At 62.0% G+C, this 27,484-nt stretch overlaps 3 protein-coding genes across 10 annotated transcripts; 2 read left to right on the forward strand and 1 right to left on the reverse strand.

The window, feature by feature from the left end:
* The first annotated feature begins 2 nt into the window (after window positions 1–2).
* Window positions 3–3,260, forward strand: LOC309450484 (protein C1orf43 homolog). The gene is made up of 7 exons (XM_082073383.1): window positions 3–143; window positions 959–1,060; window positions 1,207–1,315; window positions 1,883–1,936; window positions 2,013–2,179; window positions 2,274–2,332; window positions 2,835–3,260. The coding sequence occupies exons 1-7, from the start codon at window positions 75–77 to the stop codon at window positions 3,031–3,033; spliced, it is 759 nt and encodes a 252-aa protein (XP_081929509.1). The 5' UTR covers window positions 3–74; the 3' UTR covers window positions 3,034–3,260.
* A 6,366-nt stretch (window positions 3,261–9,626) lies between these two features.
* On the forward strand, window positions 9,627–23,366 carry LOC309450483 (uncharacterized protein; the record flags this gene model as incomplete). 8 transcript variants are annotated; one of them, XM_082073376.1, is made up of 10 exons in its annotated part: window positions 9,627–9,816; window positions 12,413–12,546; window positions 13,009–13,126; window positions 13,323–13,393; window positions 14,098–14,173; window positions 15,096–15,158; window positions 15,265–15,334; window positions 16,770–16,848; window positions 18,324–18,387; window positions 21,839–21,922. In XM_082073376.1, exons 1-10 carry the CDS (start codon window positions 9,685–9,687, stop codon window positions 21,905–21,907), a joined length of 876 nt encoding a protein of 291 aa, XP_081929502.1. In that variant the 5' UTR covers window positions 9,627–9,684. The 8 variants fall into 8 exon arrangements, with proteins under 8 accessions (XP_081929502.1, XP_081929501.1, XP_081929507.1 ...); XM_082073375.1 differs by lacking the exon at window positions 14,098–14,173 and adding an exon at window positions 14,595–14,670 and having other exon boundaries at window positions 9,632–9,816; XM_082073377.1 differs by lacking the exons at window positions 14,098–14,173; window positions 21,839–21,922 and adding exons at window positions 14,595–14,670; window positions 22,357–23,366 and having other exon boundaries at window positions 9,634–9,816.
* Window positions 23,367–25,604: 2,238 nt separating this feature from the next.
* RPS27 (ribosomal protein S27) lies at window positions 25,605–27,410 on the reverse strand. Its single transcript, XM_082073108.1, has 4 exons — window positions 27,291–27,410; window positions 26,962–27,070; window positions 25,894–26,004; window positions 25,605–25,736 (listed from the first exon to the last, which is right to left on the reverse strand). The coding sequence occupies exons 1-4, from the start codon at window positions 27,294–27,296 to the stop codon at window positions 25,708–25,710; spliced, it is 255 nt and encodes an 84-aa protein (XP_081929234.1). The 5' UTR covers window positions 27,297–27,410; the 3' UTR covers window positions 25,605–25,707.
* Window positions 27,411–27,484: the final 74 nt, after the last annotated feature.

Raw genomic sequence — 27,484 nt, forward strand, 5'->3', positions numbered from 1 at the left:
GCCTTCGTCACGTGACGCGGGAGCAGGGCGGCCTCGGCGGCCGCCATGTTGTGCGGCCCCGGGCCGGGCCGGGGATGGCGGGGGCCGGGAGTAACTGGCTGTCCGGGGTTAACGTGGTGCTGGTGATGGCCTACGGCAGCCTGGTGAGCCCGCCCGGCGGGAGGGCGGCGGCGGGCGGCCGCGGGGGTGGGGCCTCCGTGGGGTTCGTGTGGGCCTGGGAGCCGGGGGGCCCGTCCTTGGGGGGGCTGTCAGGGCGGGCCGGGGGGGGTTGTGGGGCTGGGGCTGGGGGGGCTGGGGCTCCTGGGGGGTTTGTGAGGCTCATCCTGGGGGGCTCCGCTGGGACCAGCCCCGGGGTGTCCAAGGGGGTTTTGGGGGGTCCGTGGGGCTCATTCTGGCAGGTCTGTGGGGCCCCTGTGATACCAGCCCGAGGGTGTCCATGGGGCTTCTGGGGGGCTCATCCTGGGGGGTCCGTGGGGCTGGGCTTGGGGGGTCCGTGGGGCTCCCGTGGAACCAGCCCCAGGGTGTCCAAGGGGGTTTTGGGGGGTCTGTGGGGCTGGGCTTGGGGGGTCCGTGGGGCTCCTGTGGAACCAGCCTCAGGGTGTTCATGGGGTGTCTGTGGGGCTGGGCTTGGGGTGTCTGTGGGCTCATCGTATGGAGTCTGTGGGGCTCCCGTGGGTGTCCGTGGGGTTTCTATAGGGCTAGTGAGGCACATCCTGGAGTGTCGATGGGGAACCCCCGGGGAGCCGGTCTCAGGACCCCCATGGGGCTGGGCCGGGGTGTCCGTGGGGCCCTGGTGTCTGTGGGGCAGCGAGGGGACGTGAGTGGGAGCCTCCGGGGGGGCCAGGCTGTCTATGGGGCTCCTGACGGCCACGCCGGGTTTGGGGGGGTCTGTGGGGCCCCACGGTGTCCCCAGGGTTGGGGTGTCGGTTCAGCTCGGTGTCCTGACCCCCCTCCCCAGGTCTTCGTGCTGCTCTTCATCTTCGTGAAGCGCCAGATCATGCGCTTCGCCATGAAGTCGCGCCGGGGCCCCCACGTCCCCGTGGGGCAGCACGCGCCCAAGGTGGGTCCAGGGACCGGCCCGGGGTCTGCGCCCAAATCGGACCTTTCCGGAGCTGCCGCTTCGCTGTGGTGACGGGAGGTTGTTATTCCATGGGGGACCTGGCTGGTGGGATCCCACAGAGCTCTATAAATGCCTTTTCTTTTCAGGATTTGAAGGAAGAAATCGACATTCGGCTCTCGCGGGTGCAGGACATCAGGTACGAGCCGCGGCTGCTGGCGGAGGACGACAGTCGGCTCCTGCAGCTGGAGGCACCAGGTACCGGCTCCCGAATTGGAGAATTGTTTTGGTTGAAAAAGCCCCTTGAGATCATTGAGTCCAAGCGTCAACCCACCCGTGTCCCTGAGAACCTCAGCTGTGTGTGTTTCACCCCCCCAGGGATGGCGACTCCAGCACTGCCCTGGGCAGCCTGTTCCAACACCCACAGCCCTTTGGGGAGAAATCACCCCAAATTTCCACCTTCAACCTCCCCTGGCGCAACTTGAGGCCGTTTCCTCTGCTCCTGGCGCTTGTTCCTGGGGAGCAGAGCCCGACCCCCCTGGCTCCAAGCTCCTTTCAGGCAGTTCAGAGATCAGAAGGTCTCCCCTCAGCTCCTGTTCTCCAGCTGAACCCCCAGGTCCCTCAGTCTCCATCACCCTTGTGCTCCAGCCCCTCACCAGCTCCGCTCCCTTCTCTCCACTCACTCCAGCACCTCAATCTCTTTCCCATTGTGAGGTGATCCCACCGCTCCTTGGGCCGCTATTTTGTGGTTTTGAGTTGATTTTGGTGCCACCACTTTGGCCCGAGCAGCCCAAACCCGACCCCGTGCTGCTTTCCCCCCTCCAGGCTGCTGTAACTACCTGTACAGGATGAAGGCGCTGGATGCGATCCGGACGTCGGGTAAGGGCGCTCGGTGGGGTGGGGGCGGGCGCCTCGGGGTGAGCGCGAGCGCTTTGACCCGCGTCGTGTCTCCCAGAAATCCCGTTTCACGCCGACGGCCGCTACCCCAAGTCTTTGATCGGGAAGAATTTCTGTGCCTACCTGCTGGAGCTGCGCAATTCCAGCGGCTCCTTCAAGGGCGTCCGCAAGGCCCTGATCGACGCGCTGCTGGACGGCTACGAGAGCGCCCGCTACGGCACCGGGGTGAGCCTGCGCCACGGGGCGAGGTTTGGGGCGTCCCGCGCAGGGACGGGGGTCACTCACTGATCTTTTCCAACCCGGATTCTGTTTGCTGCAGGTTTTTGGGAAGCCGGAATATCTGAAGTACCAGGAGGCCCTGAACGAGCTGGCCAATGTGTGAGTGTCGCTGCGGGGGGGGCTTCATGGGGATGGTGACCATGAAAAGGGGGTAGTTCAGATACTATCAGGATATGTTGGGGAACATATGTATATACATAATGTAATCTATACAGCCAGAGCACCCTGAGAACGCCCCATCTGGTCTGATCTGGGAAGCTAAGCAGGGTCGGGCCCGGTCAGTGCTTGGATGGGAGACCAGCTGGGAACAGCGGGTGCTGTGGGCTGAGCCAGCACTGGGCCCTTGTGGCCAGGAAGCCAATGGGACCTGGGGGGGGTTAGAAGGGGGGGGTCAGTAGGTCAGAGAGGTTCTCCTGCCCCTCTGCTCTGCCCAGGAAGGGTGTGGAGTCTCCTTCTCTGCAGACATTCCAACCCCCTGGACACCTTCCTGTGGAACCTCAGCTGGGTGTTCCTGCTCTGGGGAGGTTGCACTGGATGGGCTTTCCAGGGCCCTCCAACCCCTCACACTCCGTGTTGTGAATTTTGGGTTCATTTACGGCAGCACCAAGACGCGCGGCGCCGGCAGCCAGCGGCAGCACCAGTCGGCGGCCAAGGACCTCACCCCCTGCCCCGACGTCCCCAATCCCGCCACCATCCAGGTCACCTACCTGCCTTCCAGCCAGAAGAGCAAACGTGCCAAACACTTTCTGGAGCTCAAGAGCTTCAAGGACAACTACAACACGCTGGAGAGCACCCTGTGAGGAGCCGGAGCGCCCGTGTCCCTCGGCGCAGGAGCCGCGTGGGCTGGCGCCCCGTGAACAAACTGATCAGCTTTAGCTTATTTATATAACAAAAGACAGATCGCAGCCAGCGCTCTCCTCCGTCTGTCCGTCCCGTCCCATCGTTCCGGAGGGCGAACGCTCTTTGTTTTCCCCATCGCGGGACGGGGTGTAAATAGTTTGGTGCCTGTTTCTCAGCCGCCTCTTGGGCTGCGGTTTCTACTCCTATTTATTGATGATTTTCTCCCGCGATGGGGCGTTTGGGGACACGCGGGGCGGCCGGATCCCTGCCGGGCCTGTCCGTCTGTCCTGCCGGGGGGTTTCCTCCCGCTCTCACCAGCGCTGACCCCCCGGGGGCCGCGGCTCGTGGTCCCCAACGTGGCCGTGTCCGTCCCCGCGGCGCGTGCCGGGGGGACCTGCCCCTCCGCGCTGTTTTTAATCCATTGCTGTTTAATAAATGACGGTGACCCCTCGCGCCGCCCTCGGCCTCTGCCTGCGGGAGCCCCGCGGCGGTTACCGGCCGCCGTTACCGACCGTTACCAACAGCCGCGGGGACCCTGCGGCACCGGCCATGGCGGCGCCGAGCAGCCAGAGCGCCGGGCAGCGGCAGGAGGAGGTGGGACAAGGGGGGGCGGTGGGTTCGGGGGTCCCAGTGGCAGTTGGGGACATTGGGGCGCAACATCCCCCTCCTACAAGCGAAACCCCGGTGCCCCAAACGCGGCGTTTCGGTTGCAGGTTCTGGCGAACGGGAGCGAGGAGTTACCAGAGAGGTAGAACCAGCACGGGCACCCCGGGGCCGAACCCCTTGTTGTGGGGCCGGTGTCCCCCCAGCGCCCCGTCCTGCCCTCCCCGTGTCCCCACAGCTGCGGGGAGGTGACCGGGGGGCCCCCGCGGCGCTGGGAGGGGATTTTGGTGCAGCCCCACGGGACTCTGGGGCCGCAAGTGCTGTCGGAGCTGCGTCTGGCCGGCGCCGAGCTCACCACGGTGAGGATGGCGGCACCACGGGGGCACTGGGGGGTCCCGGTGACGGCGGCTTCAGCTCCGGTGCCCGCAGGTGCGGCGGGCCGCGCTGTGCCGGCTGCTGCGGGACGAGCACCGGCAGCAGCAGCGGGAGCTGCAGCGGCTCGGGAAGGCGTTCTACGTGGAGCGGCTGTGAGCGCCCGAGCGGCGGCTCCGTGTCCAGCACGGGAACGTGGCGCCGGAACGACGGCTCCGCACCGAACCCGTGGGTTCAGCGCCGAACTCATGGCTCAGTGCTGAAGCCGTGGGCTCAAAACTGAACTGACGGCTCCGCGCCGAGCCCACGGGCTCGAAACCGAACCCGTGGGCTCGGTACCAAACCGATGGCTCCGTGCTGAACCGATGGGCTCGAAACCAAACCAACAGACTTGGCACCGAACTGGTGTCACCCAGTTTTCCAGCCAAGAATAAAACGCGTTGAGCAAAACCGGGGCTGCAGCTGCTGCGTGTGGGGCCGTGGGGCAGCGCTGGGGGTGCAGGGAGGGAGGGACACCCGGCAGGACCCCTGGCACACGGGGATGTCACCGGTGCCCCCGCGCGTGCCGCGTCCCGTGTACGGCCCCGGCGGTGGCTGCGCCAGGAGGTGGCAGCATGGCCGGGTGGCACCGGGTCCCGCTCCCGGCTTGGCCACGCGCTGTCCCCTTGGCACACGACGCCCTGTCCCCGTGTCCCCGTGTCCCTGCCCGTGTGGCGCTGGGCGGGTGTGACGCCCCCCAGCCCCGCTCGCATGCGGGCAGCGCTCCGGGGGGGGGCCTTGTCCTTTGTCCCGTGTCCCCGTGCCCGACCTTGGTGTCTCCCGCCCGCGGGGCCCATCAGCGCCGCCCTGGCTCTGCCTATTGACAGCGCCGGGGGGCGCGGGGCCGGCCCCCCCGCCCGCGGCCCCTCATTAACTCGCCTGTCGGGTCGCATCACATCAGCGGCCGCCGCGCGCGCTCCTGGCACCGCGTGTCCCCGCTGTCCCCTCCCCGCACGGGCCGAGCCCCTGGACCCCCAGCCCAGACAGGGTCCATGCACCTGTCCCCCCCCCACCAAGCGCCACGGGTGCCCCATCACCCCCCAAAGTTTGGGTCCCCACCAGCACCCAGCGCTGTCCCCAAGGTGGGTGACCCCGAAGCACCAGGGCGCTGTGGGGGGACACACATGGCCCCGTGGGTCCCCACAACCGGACACCCCCGTCCACGTCCCCCCAGAGCAGATCAGGGGTCCCAGCGTTGTCCCGCTGCGTCCGGCGCGGTGGCACCGCACAGTGACCAGCCATTGTCACCTCCTTGTCAACGCTCCCGCGACGGGGGGTCCCGGCGTGTCCCCAAAACGCGGCTCCGCAGCCGACCCCCGGCGCTCGTCCTTGGGCAGGGTCAGGCGCAGCCCCCGGTGTCCCGGTATCGACGTCCCCGCTAATGACGGCGCCGTGTGAGCCGGCAGCGCGGGGCCATCGACCCGTATCGAGCGGCGCCGGGTCCGCGGAGCGGCCGGGGCGCCGATGGGGGGTCATTGATGGGAACGGGGCCACGTGCGCTGCCGCCGCCCTTATAAACGGCGGCGGGGCGGCCGCCGAACCGCAGCCACCGGGACCCCCCATAGCAGGTAAGACGGGGACGGGCCCCCCGATGCGCCGCGCCGCGCCGCGGCCTGAGCGTCTCTTCTCTTGCAGGTGCGGCCGCTCCGCCTGCCCCGGCCTCTGTCTGATATGTTTGATATTAGGTTGTTTGATTGGAAAACCAACTAAATATCAAACATATTCTCACAGCGGCGGGGACGCCCAGCGCCGGCGCCGCCGGACGCGCCGTGACGACCCCCAGAGCACCGCGGTTTGGCACCGGCGCCCGGCACCTGTCCCCGGGATGAGCCCGGGACAAAGCACGTGGCGCCGTGCCCGCTGCGGGTTATTTATGGCACCGTCCCTTTGTCTCCTGCCCCTTCTCAGCCCCCAAAACCCCTTCGTGGGGCTGGTGGGACCCCATGGGGCCGCTGCTCCCCGAGGGTCCCCAGGGCGGCGTCTCCGGCCTCGTGGCCGCGTCCCGGCCGGGCGGGGGGTCAGTGGGTTCCTGGGGGTTCATCTCCCCTCATGCTCCCCAAACAATTTGGGCCGGGGGTGTTTTTAAGCCCCAGCTTAAAATAGCGCAAGGCAGAGCTTGGCCCGTCCCGCGCCGCCCCCGCCGGCCGCGAAATGTCACCCGGGGGCCACCAAAACACCGCGAAACGGGGGGGGCGCAAACCCGGCTCAACACCTGCGCAGGGGACACTGTGTCCCGTGCCACCGCGTCCCTGCGCCACCGTGTCCCGTGTCACGGGGCGGGGGGCCAGGACAATGCGGGACCCCCCGCTGCTTTTTATAACCGCCCCAGCTGTCCCCAGGAGCCCAAATAAGGCTGCGGCCACCCGGCCCCCCCGGGGTGACAATGGCTCCTGGGCACAGACTTTTTGGGAAGGTGGGGAGGCGGCTCGGCCCAAGAAAGGCAAAGCCCCCGCGGCCGCCGGGGGGATAAAGCGGGCGGTGGGCAGCGCCAGCCCCGCTGTGCCCGCTGTCCCTGCTGTCCCCGCGGTCCCCGGTGTCCCCGGCGTCCCCCAGGATGGAGGCCATCAAGAAGAAGATGCAGATGCTGAAGCTGGACAAGGAGAACGCGCTGGACCGCGCGGAGCAGGCGGAGGCCGAGCAGAAGCAGGCGGAGGAGCGGAGCAAGCAGGTGCCGTTGGGGGACCCCCTGCTGGGGGGCGGCGGGTCCGGCTGCTCCCCGCGCTGGGCCCGGTGACACGGGGACAGGGGGGTGGGAGCTGCCGCCGGCCCGCGGCTCGGGGACCATGGCCGGGCGCTGTGGGACAGAGCCCCAGCCCACTGGGGACGTGTGGGGCAGGGGGGATGATGTGGGACAGGGGGGATGATGTGGGGCAGAGGGGATGATGTGGGGCAGGGCTGTCCCAGGTGGGGGACATAGGGATGCTGTGGGGCAGGGGGGATGATATGGGGCAGGAGAGATGATGTGGGGCAGAGTGGATGCAGTGGGGCAGGGGGGATGCAGTGGGGCAGGGCTGCCCCAGGATGGGGATAGAGGGACACAGTGGGGCAGGGGGGACGCAGTGGGGCAGGGGGATGCCGTGGGGCAGGGGGGCTCTGTGGGGCCGGGGGGCTCTGTGGGTCCCGGCCGCCCCGCGGTGACGGCGCCGGTGCCGCCCGGTTGCAGCTGGAGGACGAGCTGGCCGCCATGCAGAAGAAGCTGAAGGGGACGGAGGACGAGCTGGACAAGTACTCGGAGGCGCTGAAAGACGCGCAGGAGAAGCTGGAGCTGGCGGAGAAGAAAGCGGCCGATGTACGTATGGGGGGCCGGGGTCCCCACTGTCACCCCCGGGACCGCGGCCCTTGGGGACACGCGGCAGCGCACGGGGACCCCGGGACAGGGACAGAGCGCGGTGGGGCTCTTGGAGCGTGGGACGGGGCCACACGTGTCCCCGCGTGGCGGCTGCTGCCAGCGGGCGGCACGGAGCCCTTGTCCCTTGTCCCCGCGGCGGCGTGACAGCGGCACAGCCCGGCTATGGCAGCGTGACACCGGCACAGCCCGGCTATTGTTGGCGGCGGTTTCCAGGAAAACAATGGCGCGAGGTGCCGGGTTTCAGCAGCGGCTGGTCCTGCTCGTCACCCGCCGGGACCCGCGGTGACCGTCACCCGGCATTGGGGACACGCGGATCTCAACATCGAGGGACCCGGCGCTGGTGTCCCCTCCGGTCACACTGTGGGGACGCCGTGGGGCACATCCCGGTGCTGGGCTGGGGTGACGGTGCCATTGGGGTGACGGTGTCACTGAGGTGACGGTTCCATTGGGGTGACAGTGCCATCGGGACGTCCCAGTGCTGGACTGGGGGTGACAGTGTCATTGGGGTGACAGTGTCATTGGCGTGACGGAGTCATTGAGGTGATGGTGCCATTGGGGTGACGGTGCCGTCAGGGTGACGGTGCCATTGGGGTGACAGTGCCATTGGGGTGACGGTGCTGTTGGGGTGATGGTTCCATTGGGGTGACGGTGCCATTGGGGTGACGGTGCCATTGGGGTGACGGTGCCATCGGGGTGATGGTTCCATTGGGGTGATGGTGCCATCGGGGTGATGGAGCCATTGGGGTGATGGTGCCATTGGGGTGACGGTGCTGTTGGTGTGATGGTTCCATCGGGGTGACGGTGCCGTTGGGGTGATGGTTCCATCAGGGTGACGGTGCCATCGGGGTGACGGTGCCATCGGGGTGACGGAGCCATCGGGGTGACGGAGCCATCAGGACATCCCGAGTGCCCCCACCCCCCCAGTTGCTTTTCCAGCCCCTCGTCCCGGCCCCGCGAGCCCCGGCCCCCCCTCGCTGCCATTGTCACTCTCATTGGCACAGACCGGGGGGTTCTGGCGACGCCGGAGCCGCCGGCACCGTGTGACACGAGGGGTGGGGCTGTGGGTGAGGGGCTGCGCCCCACGGGGCAGCACGGGGGGGGCCCTGGGCCCCATGCTTGTGGGGCAGGTCCCGCTGTCCCCACACTCAGCTGGGGCAGGTCCCAGTGTCCCCACACCAACAAGGGGCAGGTCACAGTGTCCCCAAGCTCCTTGTGGGGCAGGTCCTGGTGTCCCCATACCAATATAGGGCAGGTCCCGGTGTCCCCCCAGACATGTGGGGCAGATCTTGGTGTCCCCAAGCCCCTGTGGGGCAGGTCCTGGTGTCCCTATACTGATATAGGGCAGGTCCTGGTGTCCCCAAGCCCCTGTGGGGCAGGTCCTGGTGTCCCCATACTGACATAGGGCAGGTCTTGGTGTCCCCATACTGACATAGGGCAGGTCCTGGTGTCCCCACACGGGTATAGGGCAGGTCCCGGTGTCCCCATACTGACATAGGGCAGGTCTTGGTGTCCCCATACTGATATAGGGCAGGTCCTGGTGTCCCCACACGGGTATAGGGCAGGTCCCGGTGTCCCCATACTGACATAGGGCAGGTCCCGGTGTCCCCATACTGACATAAGGCAGGTCCCGGTGTCCCCATACTGACATAGGGCAGGTCCTGGTGTCCCCACACGGGTATAGGGCAGGTCCCGGTGTCCCCATACTGACATAGGGCAGGTCCTGGTGTCCCCATACTGATATAGGGCAGGTCCTGGTGTCCCCAAGCCCCTGTGGGGCAGGTCCCGGTGTCCCCATACTGACATAGGGCAGGTCCTGGTGTCCCCATACGGGTATAGGGCAGGTCCTGGTGTCCCCATACTGACATAGGGCAGGTCCTGGTGTCCCCATACTGACATAGGGCAGGTCCCGGTGTCCCCATACGGATATAGGGCAGGTCCCGGTGTCCCCATACTGACATAGGGCAGGTCCCGGTGTCCCCAAGCCCCCGTGGGGCAGGTCCCGGTGTCCCACACCGACACAGGGCAGCTCCCACCCACCTGTGACCCTCCCGCTGTCCCCCACGTGTCCCCTCGGTGTTCCCAGGCCCCGCCCCCGCGCAGCCTCTCCCCGTCTCCATGACAACACGGGACGGGAGGAGTCGGCGGGCGGAAGTGACGTCACTTCCCGGGCGGCGGCGCGGCGGCGGCGGGTTCCGGTATTTCAGGGCGGGGCGGGCGCGGCGCGGAGCGGCGGTCGGGCCGGTGCGGGATGGCGGGCGCCACCACGATCGAGGCGGTGAAGCGCAAGATCCAGGTGCTGCAGCAGCAGGCGGACGATGCCGAGGAGCGCGCCGACCGCCTGCAGCGGGAGGTGGAGGCCGAGCGGCGCAACCGCGAGCAGGTACCGCCGGGAGCCCGCAGCCCCGGGGACCGGGAGCCCGCAGCCCCGGGGAGGGGGAGCCCGCAGCCCCGGAGGGGTTTAGCGGGGGTAGAACCGGCGCGGCGGGCCCGGGGGTCGCACCCCGGGGCGGCGGGAGCGTCGCGGGGTCGGTTCTGGGCGGCGCTCCCCGCGGTGTCTGTGGGTCGGGGGTTCGAGTCCCGGCTGCGCCGTCCCGGGTCGGTGCTGAGCGGAGCTGGAGGAACCGGCGGCTCGTTGGTTCGTCGGCGCCGGGGGCCGGTGGGGAGGGCTTGGCCGGGTTCCCGGGGGGTCCCCCGGCTGCCTCTCGGGAGGGGAACGGGAGGAACCGGCCATCTTGTGCGGGCCCGAATGGGCGAGTGGCCTTGGGTGTGTTGGTGACATGGAGGGGACGCTGGGCCGGGGACACGCGGCACGTTGGGGACAGGGCTGGTGTCACTCTTGAGAAGCAACCGCAGCAGAATCTGAACTGGCGAGTCCCTGCCAGGTCGATGTCGTGGCGGGTGGGTGACACCCCATGGTGGGTGACACCCCATGGTGGGTGACACCGGCTGGGTGACCAGCTCGGATCTGACAGCCGCTCTCTGCGCATTTCCTGCCGATTCCCCTCAAAATGCCAACCTGAGGCTGTCCTGTCCCCGGGCAGCGCCGCGGTGCCGCCGCTCGGTTTTGCCGCCGCGGCCGGCGCTGGAGCCGGTGCAGCACGGGGGACCGAGGCCCCTCCCCGAGCTCCGCTGGGCTCTTTCTTTGCAGCCACATAAGGAATTCTGCCGCTGTAGCGCCGTTGCCATGGGAACGCGCGTGTTTCTCCGGGTGTTGCGGTGGCTCCTGCGGCCCGGGGTCCCTGTTGGGTCCCCATTCGGTCCCCGTGGTGTGGGGGAGCGGTGCTGAGCGCTGCCCTTGGCTTCTGGAGCTCCCAAAGGAAACCTGGAGTAACGGGGACGTGCTGCTTGTCCTGAAAGCGTCAAGCTCGCCCTTTGGGGACACTCTGGGGACACCCGGCTGTGCCCAGCGAGGCGACGCAGGGGGGAGATGGTTCCTTAAAGCAAGGGGTGTTTTTTGGGGTGTGTTCAGGAATTCCGGGTGCTGGTGCGTCCCCATCCCCTGGGACACGGAGGAGACTCCCCGCCTGGACAGCTCCTTTGTGCAGAGCAGCGGCCTCCCCAGCTCAGTTTAACGGCTCCGTTGGTTCCTCTTCGAGCGGGCGCTTCCTCCGGAGAGGGAACGTGGGGGCTGCGGCGCGGCTGTGGTTGAATATCAGGCCGTTGGGGTTGAAGTGCAGGGCGAGCTGCTCATCAGAAAGTCATTTGGGTTGGAAAAGGCCTTTAAGATCGAGTCCAACCGTGAACCAGCCCCTGAGAACCTCATCTGTGTGTTTGAACCCCCCAGGGATGGTGACTCCAGCACTGCCCTGGGCAGCCTGTTCCAACACCCACAGCCCTTTGGGGAGAAATCACCCCAAATTTCCACCCTCAACCTCTCCTGGTGCCACCTGACGCTGTTTCCTCCCATCCTGTCGCTTGTTCCCGGGGAGCAGAACCCAACGCTTGTGTTTTCGCAACCTGTTTTTTGAAATAGTCTGCGGGGAGGCGCCCGGCACCTTGTTGCCGGCTGGGGGAAGCGCTCGTAGGGGGAAGAGACCAGCAATTGTCGGCTCTAACACTGGCGCCTTTCATCGCTCTGCTCCTCCCTCCCGGGCACCGCTGGCCGCAGCGCGTCCTCGCAGGCTGCTTTGTTCCAAGGAGCTGGGATATTTCATATACGCCCGGCACGTGGCTCTGGAGAAGATCACGGTGCTGCTTTGAAATGGCAGCGACCTCGTCTTCGTACCGGCGCGGTGATCCCACCGCCGAGCGGGATCCCGCGCTCCCCGCCGCGGTGGCGATGTTGCCGTTGTGGTCGATGGCGGCGCGGCCGTAACGAGCCCGGCCGGGGGGGCGATGGTGTCTGAGCTCAGTCCTTAAAGCCTCCATCGCTTTTTGCGGTCGCGCGTCTGGCAAACGCGCGGTGCCCGAGGGCTCTTGGCAGCTTCCCTGGTTGTACCCAGGCGGCTGTTGCTGGGGAGCGGCCCCGTCAACCTGTGTCAAGGCTTTTTGTTGTTTTTCTCTGGGGTTTTAGTGATTCGTGGGGAGGGAGGGAGCCCAGGTGATGCGTTGGGGCCGCGCCGCTTCCACCTCCCAACCTGTTAATCCTCGTCGCGCTGCCGACAGGCGGGTTCGTTCCGGGCGGCTTCGTTCCGAGCGGCGCTCGCCTGAGTAAACTGACCTGGTGCTAAACAGTCGCTGTGATTGACGGCCCGGCCAGATTACAGCAGCTGCCAAGGAGCCTCGTTAGCGTTAAGTCACCTACTTAGCGTCTATGGCTTAAACTGTCACGTCGGCTCAAGGCGGCGGGTGAGAAACCTGCGGGGTGAGCACATGTGTGCGTGAAGCGCTGCGGAGCTTAACGTGCGAGTGGACGGAGCCCCCCGGCTTCGGTTTGGCCGCTGGAGCCCCCCGGCTTCGTTTTGGTGCCGCTGACCCCAAATCCGACCCCGCGCTGGCCGAACCTGCCCCGCTGAGTCGGTCTCTGCTCCCTCCAGGCCGAGGCTGAAGTGGCGTCGTTGAACCGTCGGATCCAGCTGGTGGAGGAGGAGTTGGACCGAGCCCAGGAGCGGCTGGCAACAGCCCTGCAGAAGCTGGAAGAGGCCGAGAAAGCTGCGGATGAAAGCGAAAGGTGAGCACGGGCTGCTGCTCTGGCTCCGTTCAACGTCTGGGATGCGTTCTGGCCTCTCGGGCTTCCCGGAGGGTGGGAAGTCGATACCACATCAAGGCTGGATGTGGGAGTCGGTCCCCGCTTTGGCAGAGCGGCTCAAACAAAGCTCTTGGCCTTGAGCGGGTGTGTGGGAGCCCGAGGGGGTGCTGCGTGCTACCGTGTGTCCCTGCGGCCTCGAGGACAAATCGGTGTTTTCTGGGCAGCGCCACGTTTCCCTCGATCTGGGGAAACTCGGGGCTGCCCGAGTGACGCTCCACGGCGCGTTTAATTGCGTCAGCCCCGTGGCGTTTGCCTTCCCGTGCCACCCTCTGCGCCAAAGAAACAACACGATCCTGGGGTCAGATGCTCCAAAAACTCATCGCCCCGCCGGCTTTTCCAGGATGAGTTTTTACACCTCCCCTCCCTGCGCTTTCTTTTGGGCAGAGGCATGAAAGTGATTGAGAACAGAGCTCTGAAGGATGAGGAGAAGATGGAGCTGCAGGAGATCCAGCTCAAGGAAGCCAAACACATCGCGGAGGAGGCGGATCGGAAGTACGAGGAGGTGAGAGCCTGGGACGCTCTAGTCCAGCTAAGCCTGGCCTAACAGAGGCGGCTCCGCTTCCTGCTGACGGGGTTTTCCTGGGCAAACCCGGCTCTTGGCTGAGCTCCCTCGGTGTTTCCCTTCTCCGATGGCTCCGCGGATGTTCCCTTTACTGCAAATCATCTTCCTTCCGCTGAGCTCCCGCTCTCCCTTCCAGGTTGCTCGGAAACTGGTGATCATAGAGGGCGATCTGGAGCGGACCGAGGAGCGAGCCGAGCTCGCAGAGTCGTGAGTAACCCGCGCGCACGTCACCCGCATGCTCACCTTCGCATGGGAACTAACACAGCATTTCTAACCTCGTTACACAAGGCCTGAAGCACAGGGTGGGTTTAGATCCGCGGGTGGGGACGGATTGGAAGCGCTTTGCTGTTTGGAACGGGATTAATTCCGCTGAGGAATTTGCAGCGATGTGGTGGCTCTGCCCCTTGGCACGAGGGACTCGCTGGTTAGCGGAGGGTCCTCCGCGCGGCTTTGTGCAGCTCACGGGATCCTGGCACGGGAGCACACGGCGCTTGGCCGAACGCGGCACGTGGGGTGTCCGAGGGCAGAACCGCGGCCGAGCTCGGTCTCTGGCCTCTTCAAAACGTATTTGCGGTAACCGCGGCAGCCTCGGGCGCTGCCGAGCAGCCAGCAGACCCCTCCGCTCACCGCAGACACACATTGTGGCGTCCGGGCTCCTCTGGATGCTCCAGCGGCTCCTCGAGGAGCCGGTCAGGGCGTTTTCTGTGCTCCGGGCCTTGTCTAACGCAGTCGGCGTGGCCGCCGCGGTAGCACTGCGCTTCCTGCCCAGCCGCATGTCGTGACCATGACTTCTTTGTGTTCTCCCCCTGCCCCCTCTTTTGTTTTTTTTGCGCTGTGGTGGTGTGTTTTTGGTGCTCCTTTTGACCCCTGTCCCCACCCGGCTTGTGCCATCGTGTGACCGTCACTAACAGTCGTTGCCGGGAGCTGCAGGAGCAGATCAGAGTGATGGACCAGAACTTGAAGTGTCTGTCTGTTGCCGAAGAAAAGGTACTAACCTTTCCCTCCTCGAACCATTAAACCAGAACTCCTGTGGTCTTCTTGCTACGCTCCTCCCCTCAGCTTAACCGCGTCTTTCTGTCTCCTGGAATGCCCTGTCCTCTCTGCCCCGAGCGGCTGTCCGTCCGTCCATCTGTCTGTCAGAGCAGCTTCTAGCAAACTAAACGTGCCGTTTGTACTCGAAGGCTCCAGAAACCTGTGTCCGCGTCTCGGCTGCTCGGCCGGGCGCCGGCAGCACGTTTAGAGCGGGGATTTGGGGGCAGAGCGCGCGTTCCCGTCCGCTCTGCGCCGACGGCCGCCCAGCGAGCCTCCCGCTCCTCCCGCACGGCCATTCACTTCTTGTCTCTCCTGTCTTTCCCTCCCGCTTCTTCTTTTCCTGTTTTCTCCCCCCTTTCTTTACAAAACCCCGCAGTAAATGTTCCGAGCTGGAGGAAGAGCTGAAGAATGTCACCAACAATCTCAAGTCTCTTGAGGCTCAGGCTGAGAAGGTAGGGCTGCTCATCCGAGGGCCACAAACAGTTCTGTCTTGCTAGGAGGGTGTGAGCCAGCGGAGCGCCCCCCGGCATGGAAACCGTGCAGCCGCAGCCTTAAACGAGCCCAGGGAGCTGCGCTGCGCTCCGGGAGAGCCGAGGGTTCGGGTGTTGAGGGTGAAGCCGCAGTGCGGGGGGTCGCTGTCCTTCCCACCTCTGGACCGACTCCACCAGCCGAGCTGTTGGTGCTGCCGGGATGAGACGTTTTCTGCGCCCGAGTGTGTCTGCCGTGCCCGGTGTGGGATGTGCTGCCTGACCCGGTTCTCCCGGACTAGGGCAGGGCTGTGAACGAGCCCCGTGGAAGTTTCTGGAGGCGTTTGGGCTGCGGGGAGGAGCGGTGTGGGAGGTCCCTGCGGGGTGCTGACTCCTCTCCTTTTCCACAGTACTCTCAAAAAGAGGATAAATACGAAGAGGAGATCAAGATCCTAACTGATAAACTCAAAGAGGTGAGTTGGGGTGATGTGGGGGGACGTCACCTCCTCAGGCCGATGCCTGTTGTCCTTTGGCGTACCCCAAAACTCTCACGCTCAGCGGTTCCCATCTCCTTGGCAGGCGGAGACCCGCGCTGAGTTTGCCGAACGCTCCGTAGCCAAGCTGGAGAAGACCATCGATGATTTGGAAGGTACATTCTAGGGGACGGGAAGCCAAAAAGTACGTGGTGGGAGCTGAGGAAGGTTCTTTCCTGGGTAACCGGAGAGCGGAGACGCTGCTCCGGTGCTGGGAGCGCGAGCTGGCGAGGCCGCTGCCTCGGGAGCCTGTTGTCCTCTGGAAACGGCTCCGTTGCTCCCGATCCAAACACCGTGCCCTGTCTGATAGCAACAGATAACACTAACCGCGCTATCTCGGCTGCGATGTCCTCAGGAATGCAGCTGGGTTCCTCTGCTCCAGCTTAACCCGTTTGGAGGAGCGGCAGAGGAGGAACAAAAAGCCTCATCTCATTAGGAATTGGTTACGATAACGTATTTGTGCGCAGGATCTCACGCAAGTCAACAGGAGTAGGTAGTGAGGCTTGAAACAGCCCCCAGGAAGCCTCAGGGCTCCCCAGTATCGGTCTTGGCTCAAGACTAAACCACCAGAAGCTGCGTTTGCTGAGGATGGGCTCCTGTCCTCCTCCCAGCCTTGGCTTCTCAGCGTCCCACCTTTCCCCGAGCGTGGCAGGAGACATTTCCACCCGCTTCCCTTAAATCCGAGGCTGCGGGCCGGGTTCTTCTGTGGCTGGTAAACCCAGCCTCGGCCAGGCCTCCTGCCGCCACCACAGCACGTGCCGTTGTGGCTCCGTAGCGCCAGGTCTCAGAGGTTCAAAGCCACATCCCGGTGCCTGGAGTCGCTCGGGAGGTTGGTTCTTTATCTAGAAATAGCAGCGGTGTCAGCCGAGCCGTTCCAAGCAGCAATCTGAGCCGCCTCAACAACCCCTCCAGAAATGCCTCTGGCGCTCCCCTTGGCGGGAGTTGGCTCCGGGCCGCTGCCGTGACCCGCTTGGTGACAAGTGACAAAGTTCTTGCCGTTAACAACATTCCCAGCTGCGCTGGCGCCAGCTCCGCGCGGGCGGGCGGGCGGCAGAGTTTGGGCATTGCCACCTCTACCCAAGGCGGGCGATCTCTGCTCCGTTATCTGATGGGGAACACGGGTGGGGCCTTTTTGGCTCACCCTGCACCCTCCAGAACGGGAATTCCCTTCTACCCAGGGCCATTATGAGACCGACTTGTCCCGAGCAGGTTTTGCGTTGAGGCTGACGCTGAGAACAAAGCAGCTCAGTCGATCTGGGCGCAACGGTCCACTCCAAAGCGACGGAGTCGCCTTCCCGCGACTCCTCCGCTCAGCGGTTCTCGCTGGGCCGCTCGTTCCCATGAGTTACAGTTCTTGGAGCTGTTTTGGAGCCCTGGACGGCACTTACTGCTCCGACCATCCTCGAGCTGTCGGGAGCTAATCCGCAGTCGCGATGGCTCCACAGCCAACTTCATTTTCTCCTGTTCATGAACTTTCCTTGCCCCAGGGTGTTTTCAACTCCTGCCTTCCCTCATTGTTTGCCTTTTGTTCTCCTCCTAAACCTCTTCTAGATGAGCTCTATGCCCAGAAACTGAAGTACAAAGCAATTAGTGAGGAGCTGGACCACGCCCTGAATGACATGACTTCCATGTAAATATGAGCTGGCTGGTGTTTGCCTCTCGCTTGGGCAGCCAGAGCTTGCTTGGTGTGCTGTGGTTCCGTAGTTTGGAGAGTCGATGGCGCTGCGCGGCCCAGGTTACTTCTACAGATCGGGTTTGCGGGGCTTTCCCGCAGCATGCTGTGCGCTAACTCCATTTGCATGCGTAACAACCAAGGGTTCGGGCTTGGCCTCTGTCCGAGCGCAGCTCCCCGTCTCCGGGTTCCTCCTGGACAAGCGCTCAAGTGGATTCTTTGGGAATTGCCGTGAACTGATCTGTGGAAGTAGCTGAACTCTTGTCTTTCCGCTACTGGGCTTTTTGTTGGGATCTGCGGGTTCTAACAGCTGCTCCTCACCACTAACGCTCAGAAACTGGGCATTAAGAACGAGCCTTAACGCGGCGCCCAAAACCTCCCCGAGCCGAGTTTGCCGTGCACCAACACCTCAGCTCCTCTTCAAATCGGTGTCTCCTTCTGTCTCACGCAGATAAGTCTCGCGATTCCAAACTCCGCTTTGGATTTGCCTCTCCGCACCTGCGCTCACGCTCTCGGCACCTCGCTCTGAATTCCGGTCCCTTTCTCCCGTTACCGTGCGCGGGGCATCCCGGGCACGCTGGAGCTTCGCGGCAGCAGCAGCCCCCCGGTTTTGCCGCGCTCGCCCCAAACAAAGCTCGCTCTGTGCCGGCCGACGTGCCAGACACGGCCGCGCTCGGCGGGGCTGCCCTCCCGCTGTCTGCCCGTAGCTGGGAGGGTGTTGTTCTCATCTGCATATCTCGTATAGAGCCATAAAGCCCCTTTTGTATTCCTCTCGCCTCTCGCTCGAGCATGATGTCACCTTTTCTGAAGGAAAACAACTCGCGGATAAACCCAACGGCTGGCGCTTTTGAGAAATGGGTTTTTAGTGCCCGCTCCGTGTTGCCTTCGACCCCTCGCTGGAACACACTGCGTTATTGTTCCTTTTGGGTGTCTTGTTGGCCCCCCGAATCGCAGCATGTTCTGTAGGATCGAGGGGGGTTTGTAGCACAAAGTCCTTGAGCCGTACCCGCTCCAGCGCGCCCCGAACGCTCCTCACGCCCGCGCCGCGGCGTTCACCGGCACCGCTGCCAAATGCTGGCTGGCAGCGGGAAGTCACCGCGCTGATAGTCGCCAGGGCACCGGCAGGGCGTGAAACAATAAATAGAGCGAGCTTGGGCTGGTTTCCAGCTGCTGCGAGGCGGGGATGATTGATGGGCAGCGGAGCCAGGGAATCTGCGTTTGGCGGAGTCCTCCCGTCCCCGTGTGGGGTTTGGGGTGATGGGATCCCCTGGGAGCTTTACACCGAGCACCGCAGCCTTGCCAACACTCGCCGCGCGTCACCGCTGGTTGCTCCGGTGCCGTAAACACCCGCCGGCCCCTCGTTAACGGTGTGCGCTGCCTCGGGGCGGCTCCTCAAACGCTCTTTCCTCTCCGGATGGGTTCGCCCGCCGCAGCGCCCGAAGAGCCCTTCGCGACCAGAGTTTTGATGAGATGAGACACCTGCCCTGGTTTCCTCAGGTTTGTGTCGCCCCGTTCTCCGCAGCGAGGACAGTCGGACGCGCTGAGCTGCCTGTTCTCCCGTTGTATCAGGGCTGGGTGGGCAACGGGGCATCATTCCCATTGGGAATTTCAAAGGATAACAGCTTGGAAAGCTCTGGCAGGCGCTGATCTGACTCTGCTGGGGTTTGGGACGATCCTCCATGCCCTGGAAGCACAAAAGAACCCACAGCTCCTCAGGAGCCAAACGTCGGGGTTCAGATCGCAAGGGGGGGCCAGGGCTTTGTCAGTGGTGTCGTGGGGGTGTGGAGGTTCCCAGCCGGATTTTGGCTGCGGGCTCTCAGCGGCGGGAGGTGCCGCCCTGCCCTCTCTCCTCGCCGGGAGGTCCCGTTCACTCCCGGCTCGCCCGCGTGGGGCCGGTGGCTCGGCTGGTGGCAGCGGTGTCGCAAGCGCTGTGATCAAGGCTGCGGCGGCTCCTCCCGCGGAGCTCCGGGTGGGCGGGTGGTGCAACAACTCCCCGGGAGGTTTTGAGCGGCTTCTGCTCCGACTGGGTGGCCAGGCTGGTTACCGGAGCTGGGCCGTGGGCTCGGGAGCCATACAAACACAGATGAGCTGACCAGGAGGCTCAGGGCCGGATGGACAGACGGACGGAAGTGCTGCCCCGTGGGCCGCAGCAGCAAATGTTCCACCTCAAGGTTCCTGAGCTCTAGGAAGGGTCGTGCTAATTAATTACTTCAGTCTGGGGGGATCATCAGCCCGCCGGTCACCTGGGGCTGCAGACTGGCCTTGGGGTCCCCATTCCCCTTCACGGGGGCTGCAGAGCGAGTCCCCACCAGCAGCAGCAGCTGATGTGCCCAATGGGCGCTGGTGTCGGCCAGGATGGGTCCCCTCAGCTTCTAGTGGTGGGATGGAAATCGGTGGCTTCTCTGGCTGTCGCTTGGTCCCTCGGTGGCTTTAACGAAGGGACAATGAGTTGGTGTCGCTGTCCTGCGGAGGGACGTGCGGCTGTGGCGGGCGCTGGAGGGACTGGGCTGAGACTGGAGCAAGTGACATGCTGGAGCTGCTCCACATGAACAGCGCGACTCGGCGTCCTCAATCTTAACCTGGCCAGATTGCGTTCAAAGCAAAATATCCACAGGCTGAGAGCAGCGAGGAATGGTGGGGATTCCATTCAGAATCCCCTGGATTCCAGAGACCGTCTCATATGAGGGCCCGTCCCTGGGGCTGCCTGGAACCCGCCCTGGGGACAAGTGTGGCCGCTGGAGCCCTGAGGGGATAAAACGGCCTCAAGTTGCACCAGGAGGTTGAGGTTGTTAATTTGGGGTGATTTCTCCCCAAAGGGCTGTGTGTGTTGGAACAGGCTGCCCAGGGCAGTGCTGGAGTTGCCATCCCTGGAGGGGTAAAACACACAGATGAGGTTCTCAGGACGTGGGTGGGTTAACGCTTGGACTCAATCTTGAGGAGCTTTTCCAACCCAAATGACTCTGTGACCGGGGCCGGTGGGAGGTGACGACTGTTCAGATGCAGCAGCAGTTTGTGCCTCGCTCGTTTACTTGCTCCGGGGCAGACACAAAACAGGAGCCTGTGCTCCAGAGCTTCCCCCGTCCCGGAGCCTTCAGGCCTTGTCTAGACACGGCGGGTTCTCGCCATGAGAGCTGTCACTCCCGGTTCTTCTGTGGTCCCCGTCCCACCATTCAAACCCGCTGCCGCGCAGCCTGGCGCACGCTGGGAGCTACTTCTGGTTCAGCCGTGGTCGGATCTCTTCTTTCTGCAAAGTGCTCCACAGGCTTCCAGTGCATCCCGTGTTTCTTGGGTACGGCCCAGCCCACAGCTCCTCGTGCTCCTCGTCTCGTCCCCCTCGTGCTCCTCGTCCCCCTCGTGCTCCTCGTCCCCCTCGTGCTCCTCGTCCCCCTCGTGCTCCTCGTCCCCCTCGTGCTCCTCGTCCCCCTCGTGCTCCTCGTCCCCCTCGTGCTCCTCGTCCCCCTCGTGCTCCTCGTCCCCCTCGTGCTCCTCGTCTCCCTCGTGCTCCTCGTCCCCCTCGTGCTCCTCGTCCCCCTCGTGCTCCTCGTCTCCCTCGTGCTCCTCGTCTCCCTCGTGCTCCTCGTCTCCCTCGTGCTCCTCGTCTCCCTCGTGCTCCTCGTGCTCCTCGTCTCCTCATCTCCCTCGTGCTCCTCGTCTCGTCCCCCTCGTGCTCCTCGTCTCGTCCCCCTCGTGCTCCTCGTCTCGTCTCCCTCGTGCTCCTCGTCTCGTCTCCCTCGTGCTCCTCGTCTCGTCTCCCTCGTGCTCCTCGTCCCCCTCGTGCTCCTCGTCCCCCTCGTGCTCCTCGTCTCCCTCGTGCTCCTCGTCTCCCTCGTGCTCCTCGTCTCCCTCGTGCTCCTCGTCTCCCTCGTGCTCCTCGTCTCCCTCGTGCTCCTCGTCTCCCTCGTGCTCCTCGTCCCCCTCGTGCTCCTCGTCCCCCTCGTGCTCCTCGTCCCCCTCGTGCTCCTCGTCCCCCTCGTGCTCCTCGTCCCCCTCGTGCTCCTCTCTGTGCCTTCACACCCTTGGCAGCGCTTCCTCCGATCATCCTGAGCTGAAATACGAGTTAGACCAAGACAAACCTTTGCCCGTGGCCTCGACCTGACCCTCAGAACACAAGTTACGGAGACACTTACCTGGTGTGCTCGTCTCGCTCCTCTACTAACCCTCCCTCTCTCTGTTCTCTCTCCCTCTCGTCCCCCGTCCCGTTGCCGCTGCAGAGCGTCTGTACAGCCAGCTCGAGAAAAACCGCCTGCTCGCTAACGAGCTGAAGTTAACGCTGCATGATCTGTGTGACTGAGAAGGGGCCCCACTAATGCCGTTAAACGAGCTCATTGCGACCACCGCGCGCTGTGGACCACACTGAGATCCGAGCGGTTCTTGAGACTGGCGGGCTTGCACGTTTTGTGCAATTGCTGCTGTTTAACGAGGCACTTGAATTTACCCGCTAATTTATTTAAGTTTTTTTTTAAATTAAGGTAACCTCTATTCTCGGTTGGCTGGTTTTTGAGTGTTTTTCCCTTGTCCGGGGGGTCCTGCCTGGTCCCCCTGTGGAACCAGAATGGCCGCACCCCCAGGAGAGGGCCGGGCTGAATTTAGGCTTCTATCCGCTGGAAGATGCCTGTCGAGCGCTACGATTTAATTTCCAATTAGCCAAATGATTTCCTGCTGCATGGAACGATGCCTTTAACAATAAACAACTGACCTCGCGGTCTATAAGACGCTGCAAACCTGTAGTACCTTCCTGTAGAGCCGAGTCGTGACGTTTGGGGGACTCAGTCGGCGCAGAACGGGTTGGGAAAGCTCGTCAAAGCCAAGTCTTAAAATCGACGGCGTTAAGCCGCGTTTAAAGCCGCGTTTAAAGCCGCTGGTGCTCTAGGAAGGCGGTTTCTGCCGCGGGGAGGGTGGGGAGCGGCTTTGAGGAGCCTCCTGTCCCTAAAGGGCGTCTCGTCCGCAGCCGGCGTCCCAGCGCGTGCAGCTCATCAGCGACATGGGCGGGCTCACCTTTGGAGTCAAGCCCACCTAGAGCCGTAGTTGCTGGTCTGAGCTCTCCTCCCGGCTTAAGGACACACGTGAGAATCGCCCGTGGTCCGGGGCAGTCGCAGCACACTCGCTCCGCTTCACTTTGGGAACGGCTCCTTTCCCCGTCCGCTCCCCGCTCGGTGGCGCCGGCCCGGTGACCCGCTTGGCATCTCTGTCCTGCGCCGGGGGCCAGTCCAGCCGCGGATCCGAGCGTGTTTCCCTGTGCTTGCTGGGCCACGGGGGCGGGGGAGCCCTGGGGAGCGCACCTGCATGCAAACAATATGGAATAAAACACCGGGTAAAGTCACACCGACCGGGAGCACCCGCCGTGCGAGAGCCGCAAACAGGTAACCCCAGAGCTTCCCGCACACCCACCCGGGCGCCAAAGCTTTTCCGCGGCCAAACCCCCCCCGGTCCGCTTGGTGACCCTCGTCTCTTTGTGTCTTTTGCCAGATAAACTGAAATCCACCAAAGAGGAGCATCTGTGCACGCAACGGATGCTGGACCAGACCCTGCTGGACCTGAACGAGATGTGAGGGATCCCCACGGTGCGCCGCTTGGCCTCTGACCCTGCGCCAACACCTCCCGTTGCCAACTTCACCAAAACGCGTCCTTTTTGTTCGCTTTTCTTTGGTTTTTTTTTTCCTAATTCGCCTCAGGGTTAAAGGCCAAAGCTTCAAATTAAGGGAAATAAACAATGCAATAAGGTTTGGGGAGCATGTTTGAGATGTATACATTTTGTAACTACCTTGTTTTCCTTGGGGAACATTCCAGGTGACTCTTGAGGCTGGGGAGCTCAACTCCAAAGCTCTTGGCTTTAACAATTCGGTGTTAACCTTGTGGTAACCAGCTCATTTTGGGCGGGGGAATGAGGGAGGGATGGTTCCTGCCTTTGGGCCACTAAATCCCAGTATTTGGCCAGGGATTTAGAGCCTGCTTGGGGAAAACGTCCTTTCCGGGAGCCGTTTGCCAAAAGAGCTCAGTTTTTCAGCTTTAAGGTAACTCTGTCGTGAAGAAGCAACTTGGGCAAAGGGAGACTTGTTGTTTTTCTTATTTTTTTTTTAAAGCCAAACCCGTTACCCGAACAATTGAACCTTCATGGGTGTTATTTGCCTCCAACCCCACTGTTGGCCACTTATTTGTATCCGAAAAGCCGCGGCCCCTCTAACCCGCCCTGCGCGGGGTTTAATTTGCCTTCACGTGCTGGCGCTTTATCGCTCGTCGCTGGGTCACGCTTAACGGCTTCGGCTCTCGGGAAAGCATTATTGTTCTTTTTGCCTGTTTTTCGCCCGTTTTCGCTGCCGTGACCTGGAGCCGCGTCCAGGCGCCTTCGCTTGTGCTCGGAGCAGCTTTAGGGGCCGATCCGGGGATAAAATGAAACCCTATCGAAGCATTTTGATACTAAATCGAAAAGAAAAAATAATTGTCTTATTGTCTTTTGAAATAAAAATCCAATCCCTCTATGCTTGTGGAGCTTTACTGTGTGTGTGAAAACGAAAGGCTGTGCCGCTCAGAGCTGCAGGGCAGGCTTGCGGGGGACGAGTTCTCCATTTCGGACCTCAGCCCTTCGCGGGAACCCGCTGCCAGCCCCCGGTAATTAATTAACTCCCGGTAATTAACCCCCGTTGCCTCATGCGCAGAGCGGAGGGAGCGAGGGACGCGCGGCAGCTGCGCGGGAAACGGGGGGTGGGCGTGGCCACTGCGCATAAGCAGCTCGTAAAAGGAGCGGTGGGCGTGGCCAGTGCGTAGGTCGGGGGAGTGGGCGTGGCCATGCGCACGGGTGGCCCATAAAAGGAGGGGGTGGGCGTGGCCACTGCGCATGCGCAGGGCGGGAAGAAGGGGAGAAGGCGTCGCTCGCCGGCGCCATTTAAAATACTTTAAATACTTATTTAAAATACAACTGCATTTGTTGCATTGGCATCTCAGTCTCCAGGCTGCGCCATTCCAAGGGCGCTGGTTTGAAAGCTGAAATTGGTCTCCGTTTGATGGGCCGCTCTCTAAATAGAAACATCTGAGTAATTAACAGCACTAACAATTAGCACCAGAGCGCTGACGATGTTGTTTGGGCCATTTTTGTGCTGTTTTGCTGAATTATTTTTGCTGGAGGGCGTTTGGATTCGAGAATTAGTTTGTACACGATACTCTGGAGGATGAATAACGAGAGTTTTTCTGCTTTGGTCACTAATTCCTACCCGGGATATTTCACAGTGCCCACAAACACCAACTGCCCGTCCTTATTTTGCACTAAAATCCTGTTATTGGCAGAAAAAACAGCATTGCGCTGCAGAAATGAGCGTTATTGGCACCGAGACAAAGCGAAATTCACATTTCCGAGCCATTTTAGGAGCGTTTCTCTCGTTAATCCGCAGATTAATGACTCCTGATAACAGACCTGTGTCTCCAATCACAATACGCGTCCCCAGGGGGAGTTTTTGGGGGTAAAACAAGCGTTTTGTTTCAGGTTTCGAACTAAAAAGGAGCGAAGGGAGTTTGTGGTGGTGTAAACACGCTGCAGTGTATTTATCTGGCGGGAACGGTGTTTAGTTACCACGCGGCGGCTGCCAAGGGATGAATCGTGGCGCAGATATTTCGCACTAATAAGGAAATGAGAGAGGAAGACAAATAATTAACCCTCGCGCTCTTATTTCGGCCTCTCCCGCGCGTTTTCTATTCCCGTTTCATCCATATCAATATGGTTTCTGATCTTCTCCGGGTAAGAGGTAAATGTGGTAGTAATTTTCTTCAGGTTTTGCTTCTTTTTGCGTCCCTTGGGTTGTATAATAATGTATAATAATGTTATTTTTCACGCCTGCGTGGAAGCACATGGTTAAAAACACAAACTCGGTGAGCTCCTCGTATTTCCCCTTTGACCGGGTTTTGCCTCATTTTACCCGATTCTGAAGAAAATCGTTCTTATTCCACACAATATGATGCGGGCGAGCGTTATTTCTGCTGAAAAATAATACTATTTTTAATATATCGCTTCTTTTTCCCCTCAGTATTTATGGAGAGGAACAGGCAACTGGAGGCATTGATTCCCTGAACCCCACATCACTAATATGTGTGTGTATATATATATATATATGTTTATTTTCCTCAGTGAACAGTTTATCCTCTATTTAAATCTTTATTGAAATCCACAGCCTATCTGACTTCTCCATTCACCAAACTGGGACCAGTGACACCAAAAATACAGCAAAAATTACTATTTTATTCCATAGGTATCTTTCCAGTACGTTATTTTCTGTCCCATCCTTTATCTTCTAAGAATTGAGCCGTTTGCCTTGAAAATCTGGCTCCAAAAAGCGTCCCATTAATGGAATAATTACCTGAAGTGGTAACTGTAACCCCCCCCGTTTAGTTTAAATTGTTTAACATTATATAAGAGATGAAAGCTGCGATTTCGCCACCTGTTTGAACTATTTTCTTGATTTCTGGCGCCCCCAGCGGGACGTTGGTAAAGGTGACTTTAGGGATTAAAGGGATTTAAAGGAAATCCAGGTGTGTTTTGTGTTTTTCAGCCTCGTCGAGGTGATTAAACGGTGAATATCGTGATATAAAACCAGCTTGAAAATCATGGAGTCCAAGCGTTAATACAACCTGAACCTAAAACCTCATTTAAACGCCCCCCCCAGCAATAGCGACTCCATATAAAAACCCTGAACCCAATGGGGTAAAAGAATCAGAACGAAACTGAAGTCAAAGCGCATGTATTTTATCCAAAATTTATTGTTAAGTAGATAGCCTCAGCACAATGGTCACATTTGTGGTCGGTCCTTCCGTGGTCATGCACTTGTCCCTGGCTTAGTGCTGCTTTCGTCTGAAGGAGCAACCTAAAAGATATATATACAATAATTAAGGTTTTATAGCATCTCCACACGCCGTCCCGGGTTCGGAGAAAGCTCCGGGAGCTCTTCGAGCTCCCGGAGCTTTCTCCGAACCCGGGACGGCACCGGAATGATGTTTTAGGGGGGTTTTCTCGTTACCCACCTTCTGTCAGCCTGGCCTTGCCCCCCGTGGGTTGGCACAACACGGTGGAGCAACCCACGCACAGAACGACGGTCTGAGCGTGGCTGAACACCGTGGTGATCTTGTAGCAACCTACGAGGAAACGAGACAATGAAGGGTTTAGTTCAGATACTATCAGGATATACTTGGGGAACATATATATATATACATAATGTAATCTATACAGCCAGAGCACCCTGAGAACGCCCCATCTGGTCTGATCTGGGAAGCTAAGCAGGGTCGGGCCCGGTCAGTACTTGGATGGGAGACCGTTCAGATACACAGCCTGAGCACCCTGAGAACACCTGATCTGGGAAGCTAAGCAGGGTCGGGCCTGGTCAGTGCTTGGATGGGAGACCAGCTGGGAACAGCGGGTGCTGTGGGCTGAGCCAGCACTGGGCCCTTGTGGCCAGGAAGCCAATGGGACCTGGGGGGGTTAGAAGGGGGTGGTCAGTAGGTCAGAGAGGTTCTCCTGCCCCTCTGCTCTGCCCTGGGGAGACCACACCTGGAATCTTGTGTCCAGTTGTGGCCCCTCAGTTCCAGCAGGACAGGGAACTGCTGGAGAGAGTCCAGCGCAGCCACCAAGATGCTGGAGGGAGTGGAGCATCTCCCGTGTGAGGAAAGGCTGAGGGAGCTGGGGCTCCGGAGCTGGACAAGAGGAGCCTGAGGGGGGACTCATTGCTGGGGATCCAGATGGAAAGGGGCAGTGTCAGGAGGATGGAGCCAGGCTCTGCTGGTGACAACCAGGGACAGGACAAGGGGCAATGGGTGCAAACTGCAGCACAGGAGGTTCCGCTGGAAGATGAGAAGCAACTTGTTGGGGTGAGGGTGGCAGAGCCTGGCCCAGGCTGCCCAGGGAGGGTGTGGAGTCTCCTTCTCTGCAGACATTCCAACCCCTGGACACCTTCCTGTGGAACCTCAGCTGGGTGTTCCTGCTCCGGGGGGTTGCACTGGATGAGCTTTCCAGGTCCTTTCAAACCCTGACACTCTGGGATTCTGTGAAAAAGGGAATAAACCGGGAGGAACCGCGATCCGCCCCCCCCGCCATACCCGGGCACTTGACGTCCATGAAGTAGGAATTGGGGCTTTGGACGAGCCGCTTCTTCTTGTGTTTGCGCTTCTCCTCCTCCGGGGAAGGGTGCAGAAGGTCCTTGGCCAACTGCGGGGAGAAACGGGGGGTCGGCCCCGGTCAGCGCCCGCTCCGCCATCTTGCGGCCCCCACCGCGGGATGATGGCGGCGGGCACGACGCGCCCGCCAACCGCGCTCGCACCCTCCTCCTCCTCCCCCCCACCCGCTTCTCTCCCTCCCGCGTGGCGGCGCGGGGCCCCGCCAGGCCGGGGAGGGCGGGCGGAGCGGCCGCCGCCGGTCCCGCACTCACAGGCATGTTGGCGTGGAGGCAGCCGCGACCGAAAAGGGACCAAACCGGAAGCGGGAGCCGCTATATCCGCTGCGGGGTTGCCCCGCAAGGGCGGAAGTGAGGGGCGCCATGTTGGGAAGGTCGCTTTAGTTACCGCCGTGGGGGGCGCCATGTTGGGAAGGTCACTTTGGGCACCGCCTTGGGGGCGCCATGTT

This window comes from Streptopelia decaocto, assembly GCF_964273445.1.
Source record: "Streptopelia decaocto genome assembly, chromosome: 26".
In the NCBI taxonomy this organism is placed as follows: Eukaryota; Metazoa; Chordata; class Aves; order Columbiformes; family Columbidae; genus Streptopelia; species Streptopelia decaocto.

What these genes read in the sequence shown, in the direction of transcription:
- RPS27 (XM_082073108.1), bottom strand. An exon ending in CATGGACGTCAAGTGCCCGG is followed by an intron (nt 26,005 to 26,961) that starts GTATGGCGGGGG and finishes GTTTCCTCGTAG; the next exon opens with GTTGCTACAAGATCACCACG. An exon ending in CAAGGCCAGGCTGACAGAAG is followed by an intron (nt 25,737 to 25,893) that starts GTGGGTAACGAG and finishes TATATCTTTTAG; the next exon opens with GTTGCTCCTTCAGACGAAAG.
- LOC309450484 (XM_082073383.1), top strand. Translation starts at nt 75, where the DNA reads ATGGCGGGGGCCGGGAGTAACTGGCTGTCCGGGGTTAACGTGGTGCTG. An exon ending in TGATGGCCTACGGCAGCCTG is followed by an intron (nt 144 to 958) that starts GTGAGCCCGCCC and finishes CCCCCTCCCCAG; the next exon opens with GTCTTCGTGCTGCTCTTCAT. An exon ending in TGGGGCAGCACGCGCCCAAG is followed by an intron (nt 1,061 to 1,206) that starts GTGGGTCCAGGG and finishes TTTTCTTTTCAG; the next exon opens with GATTTGAAGGAAGAAATCGA.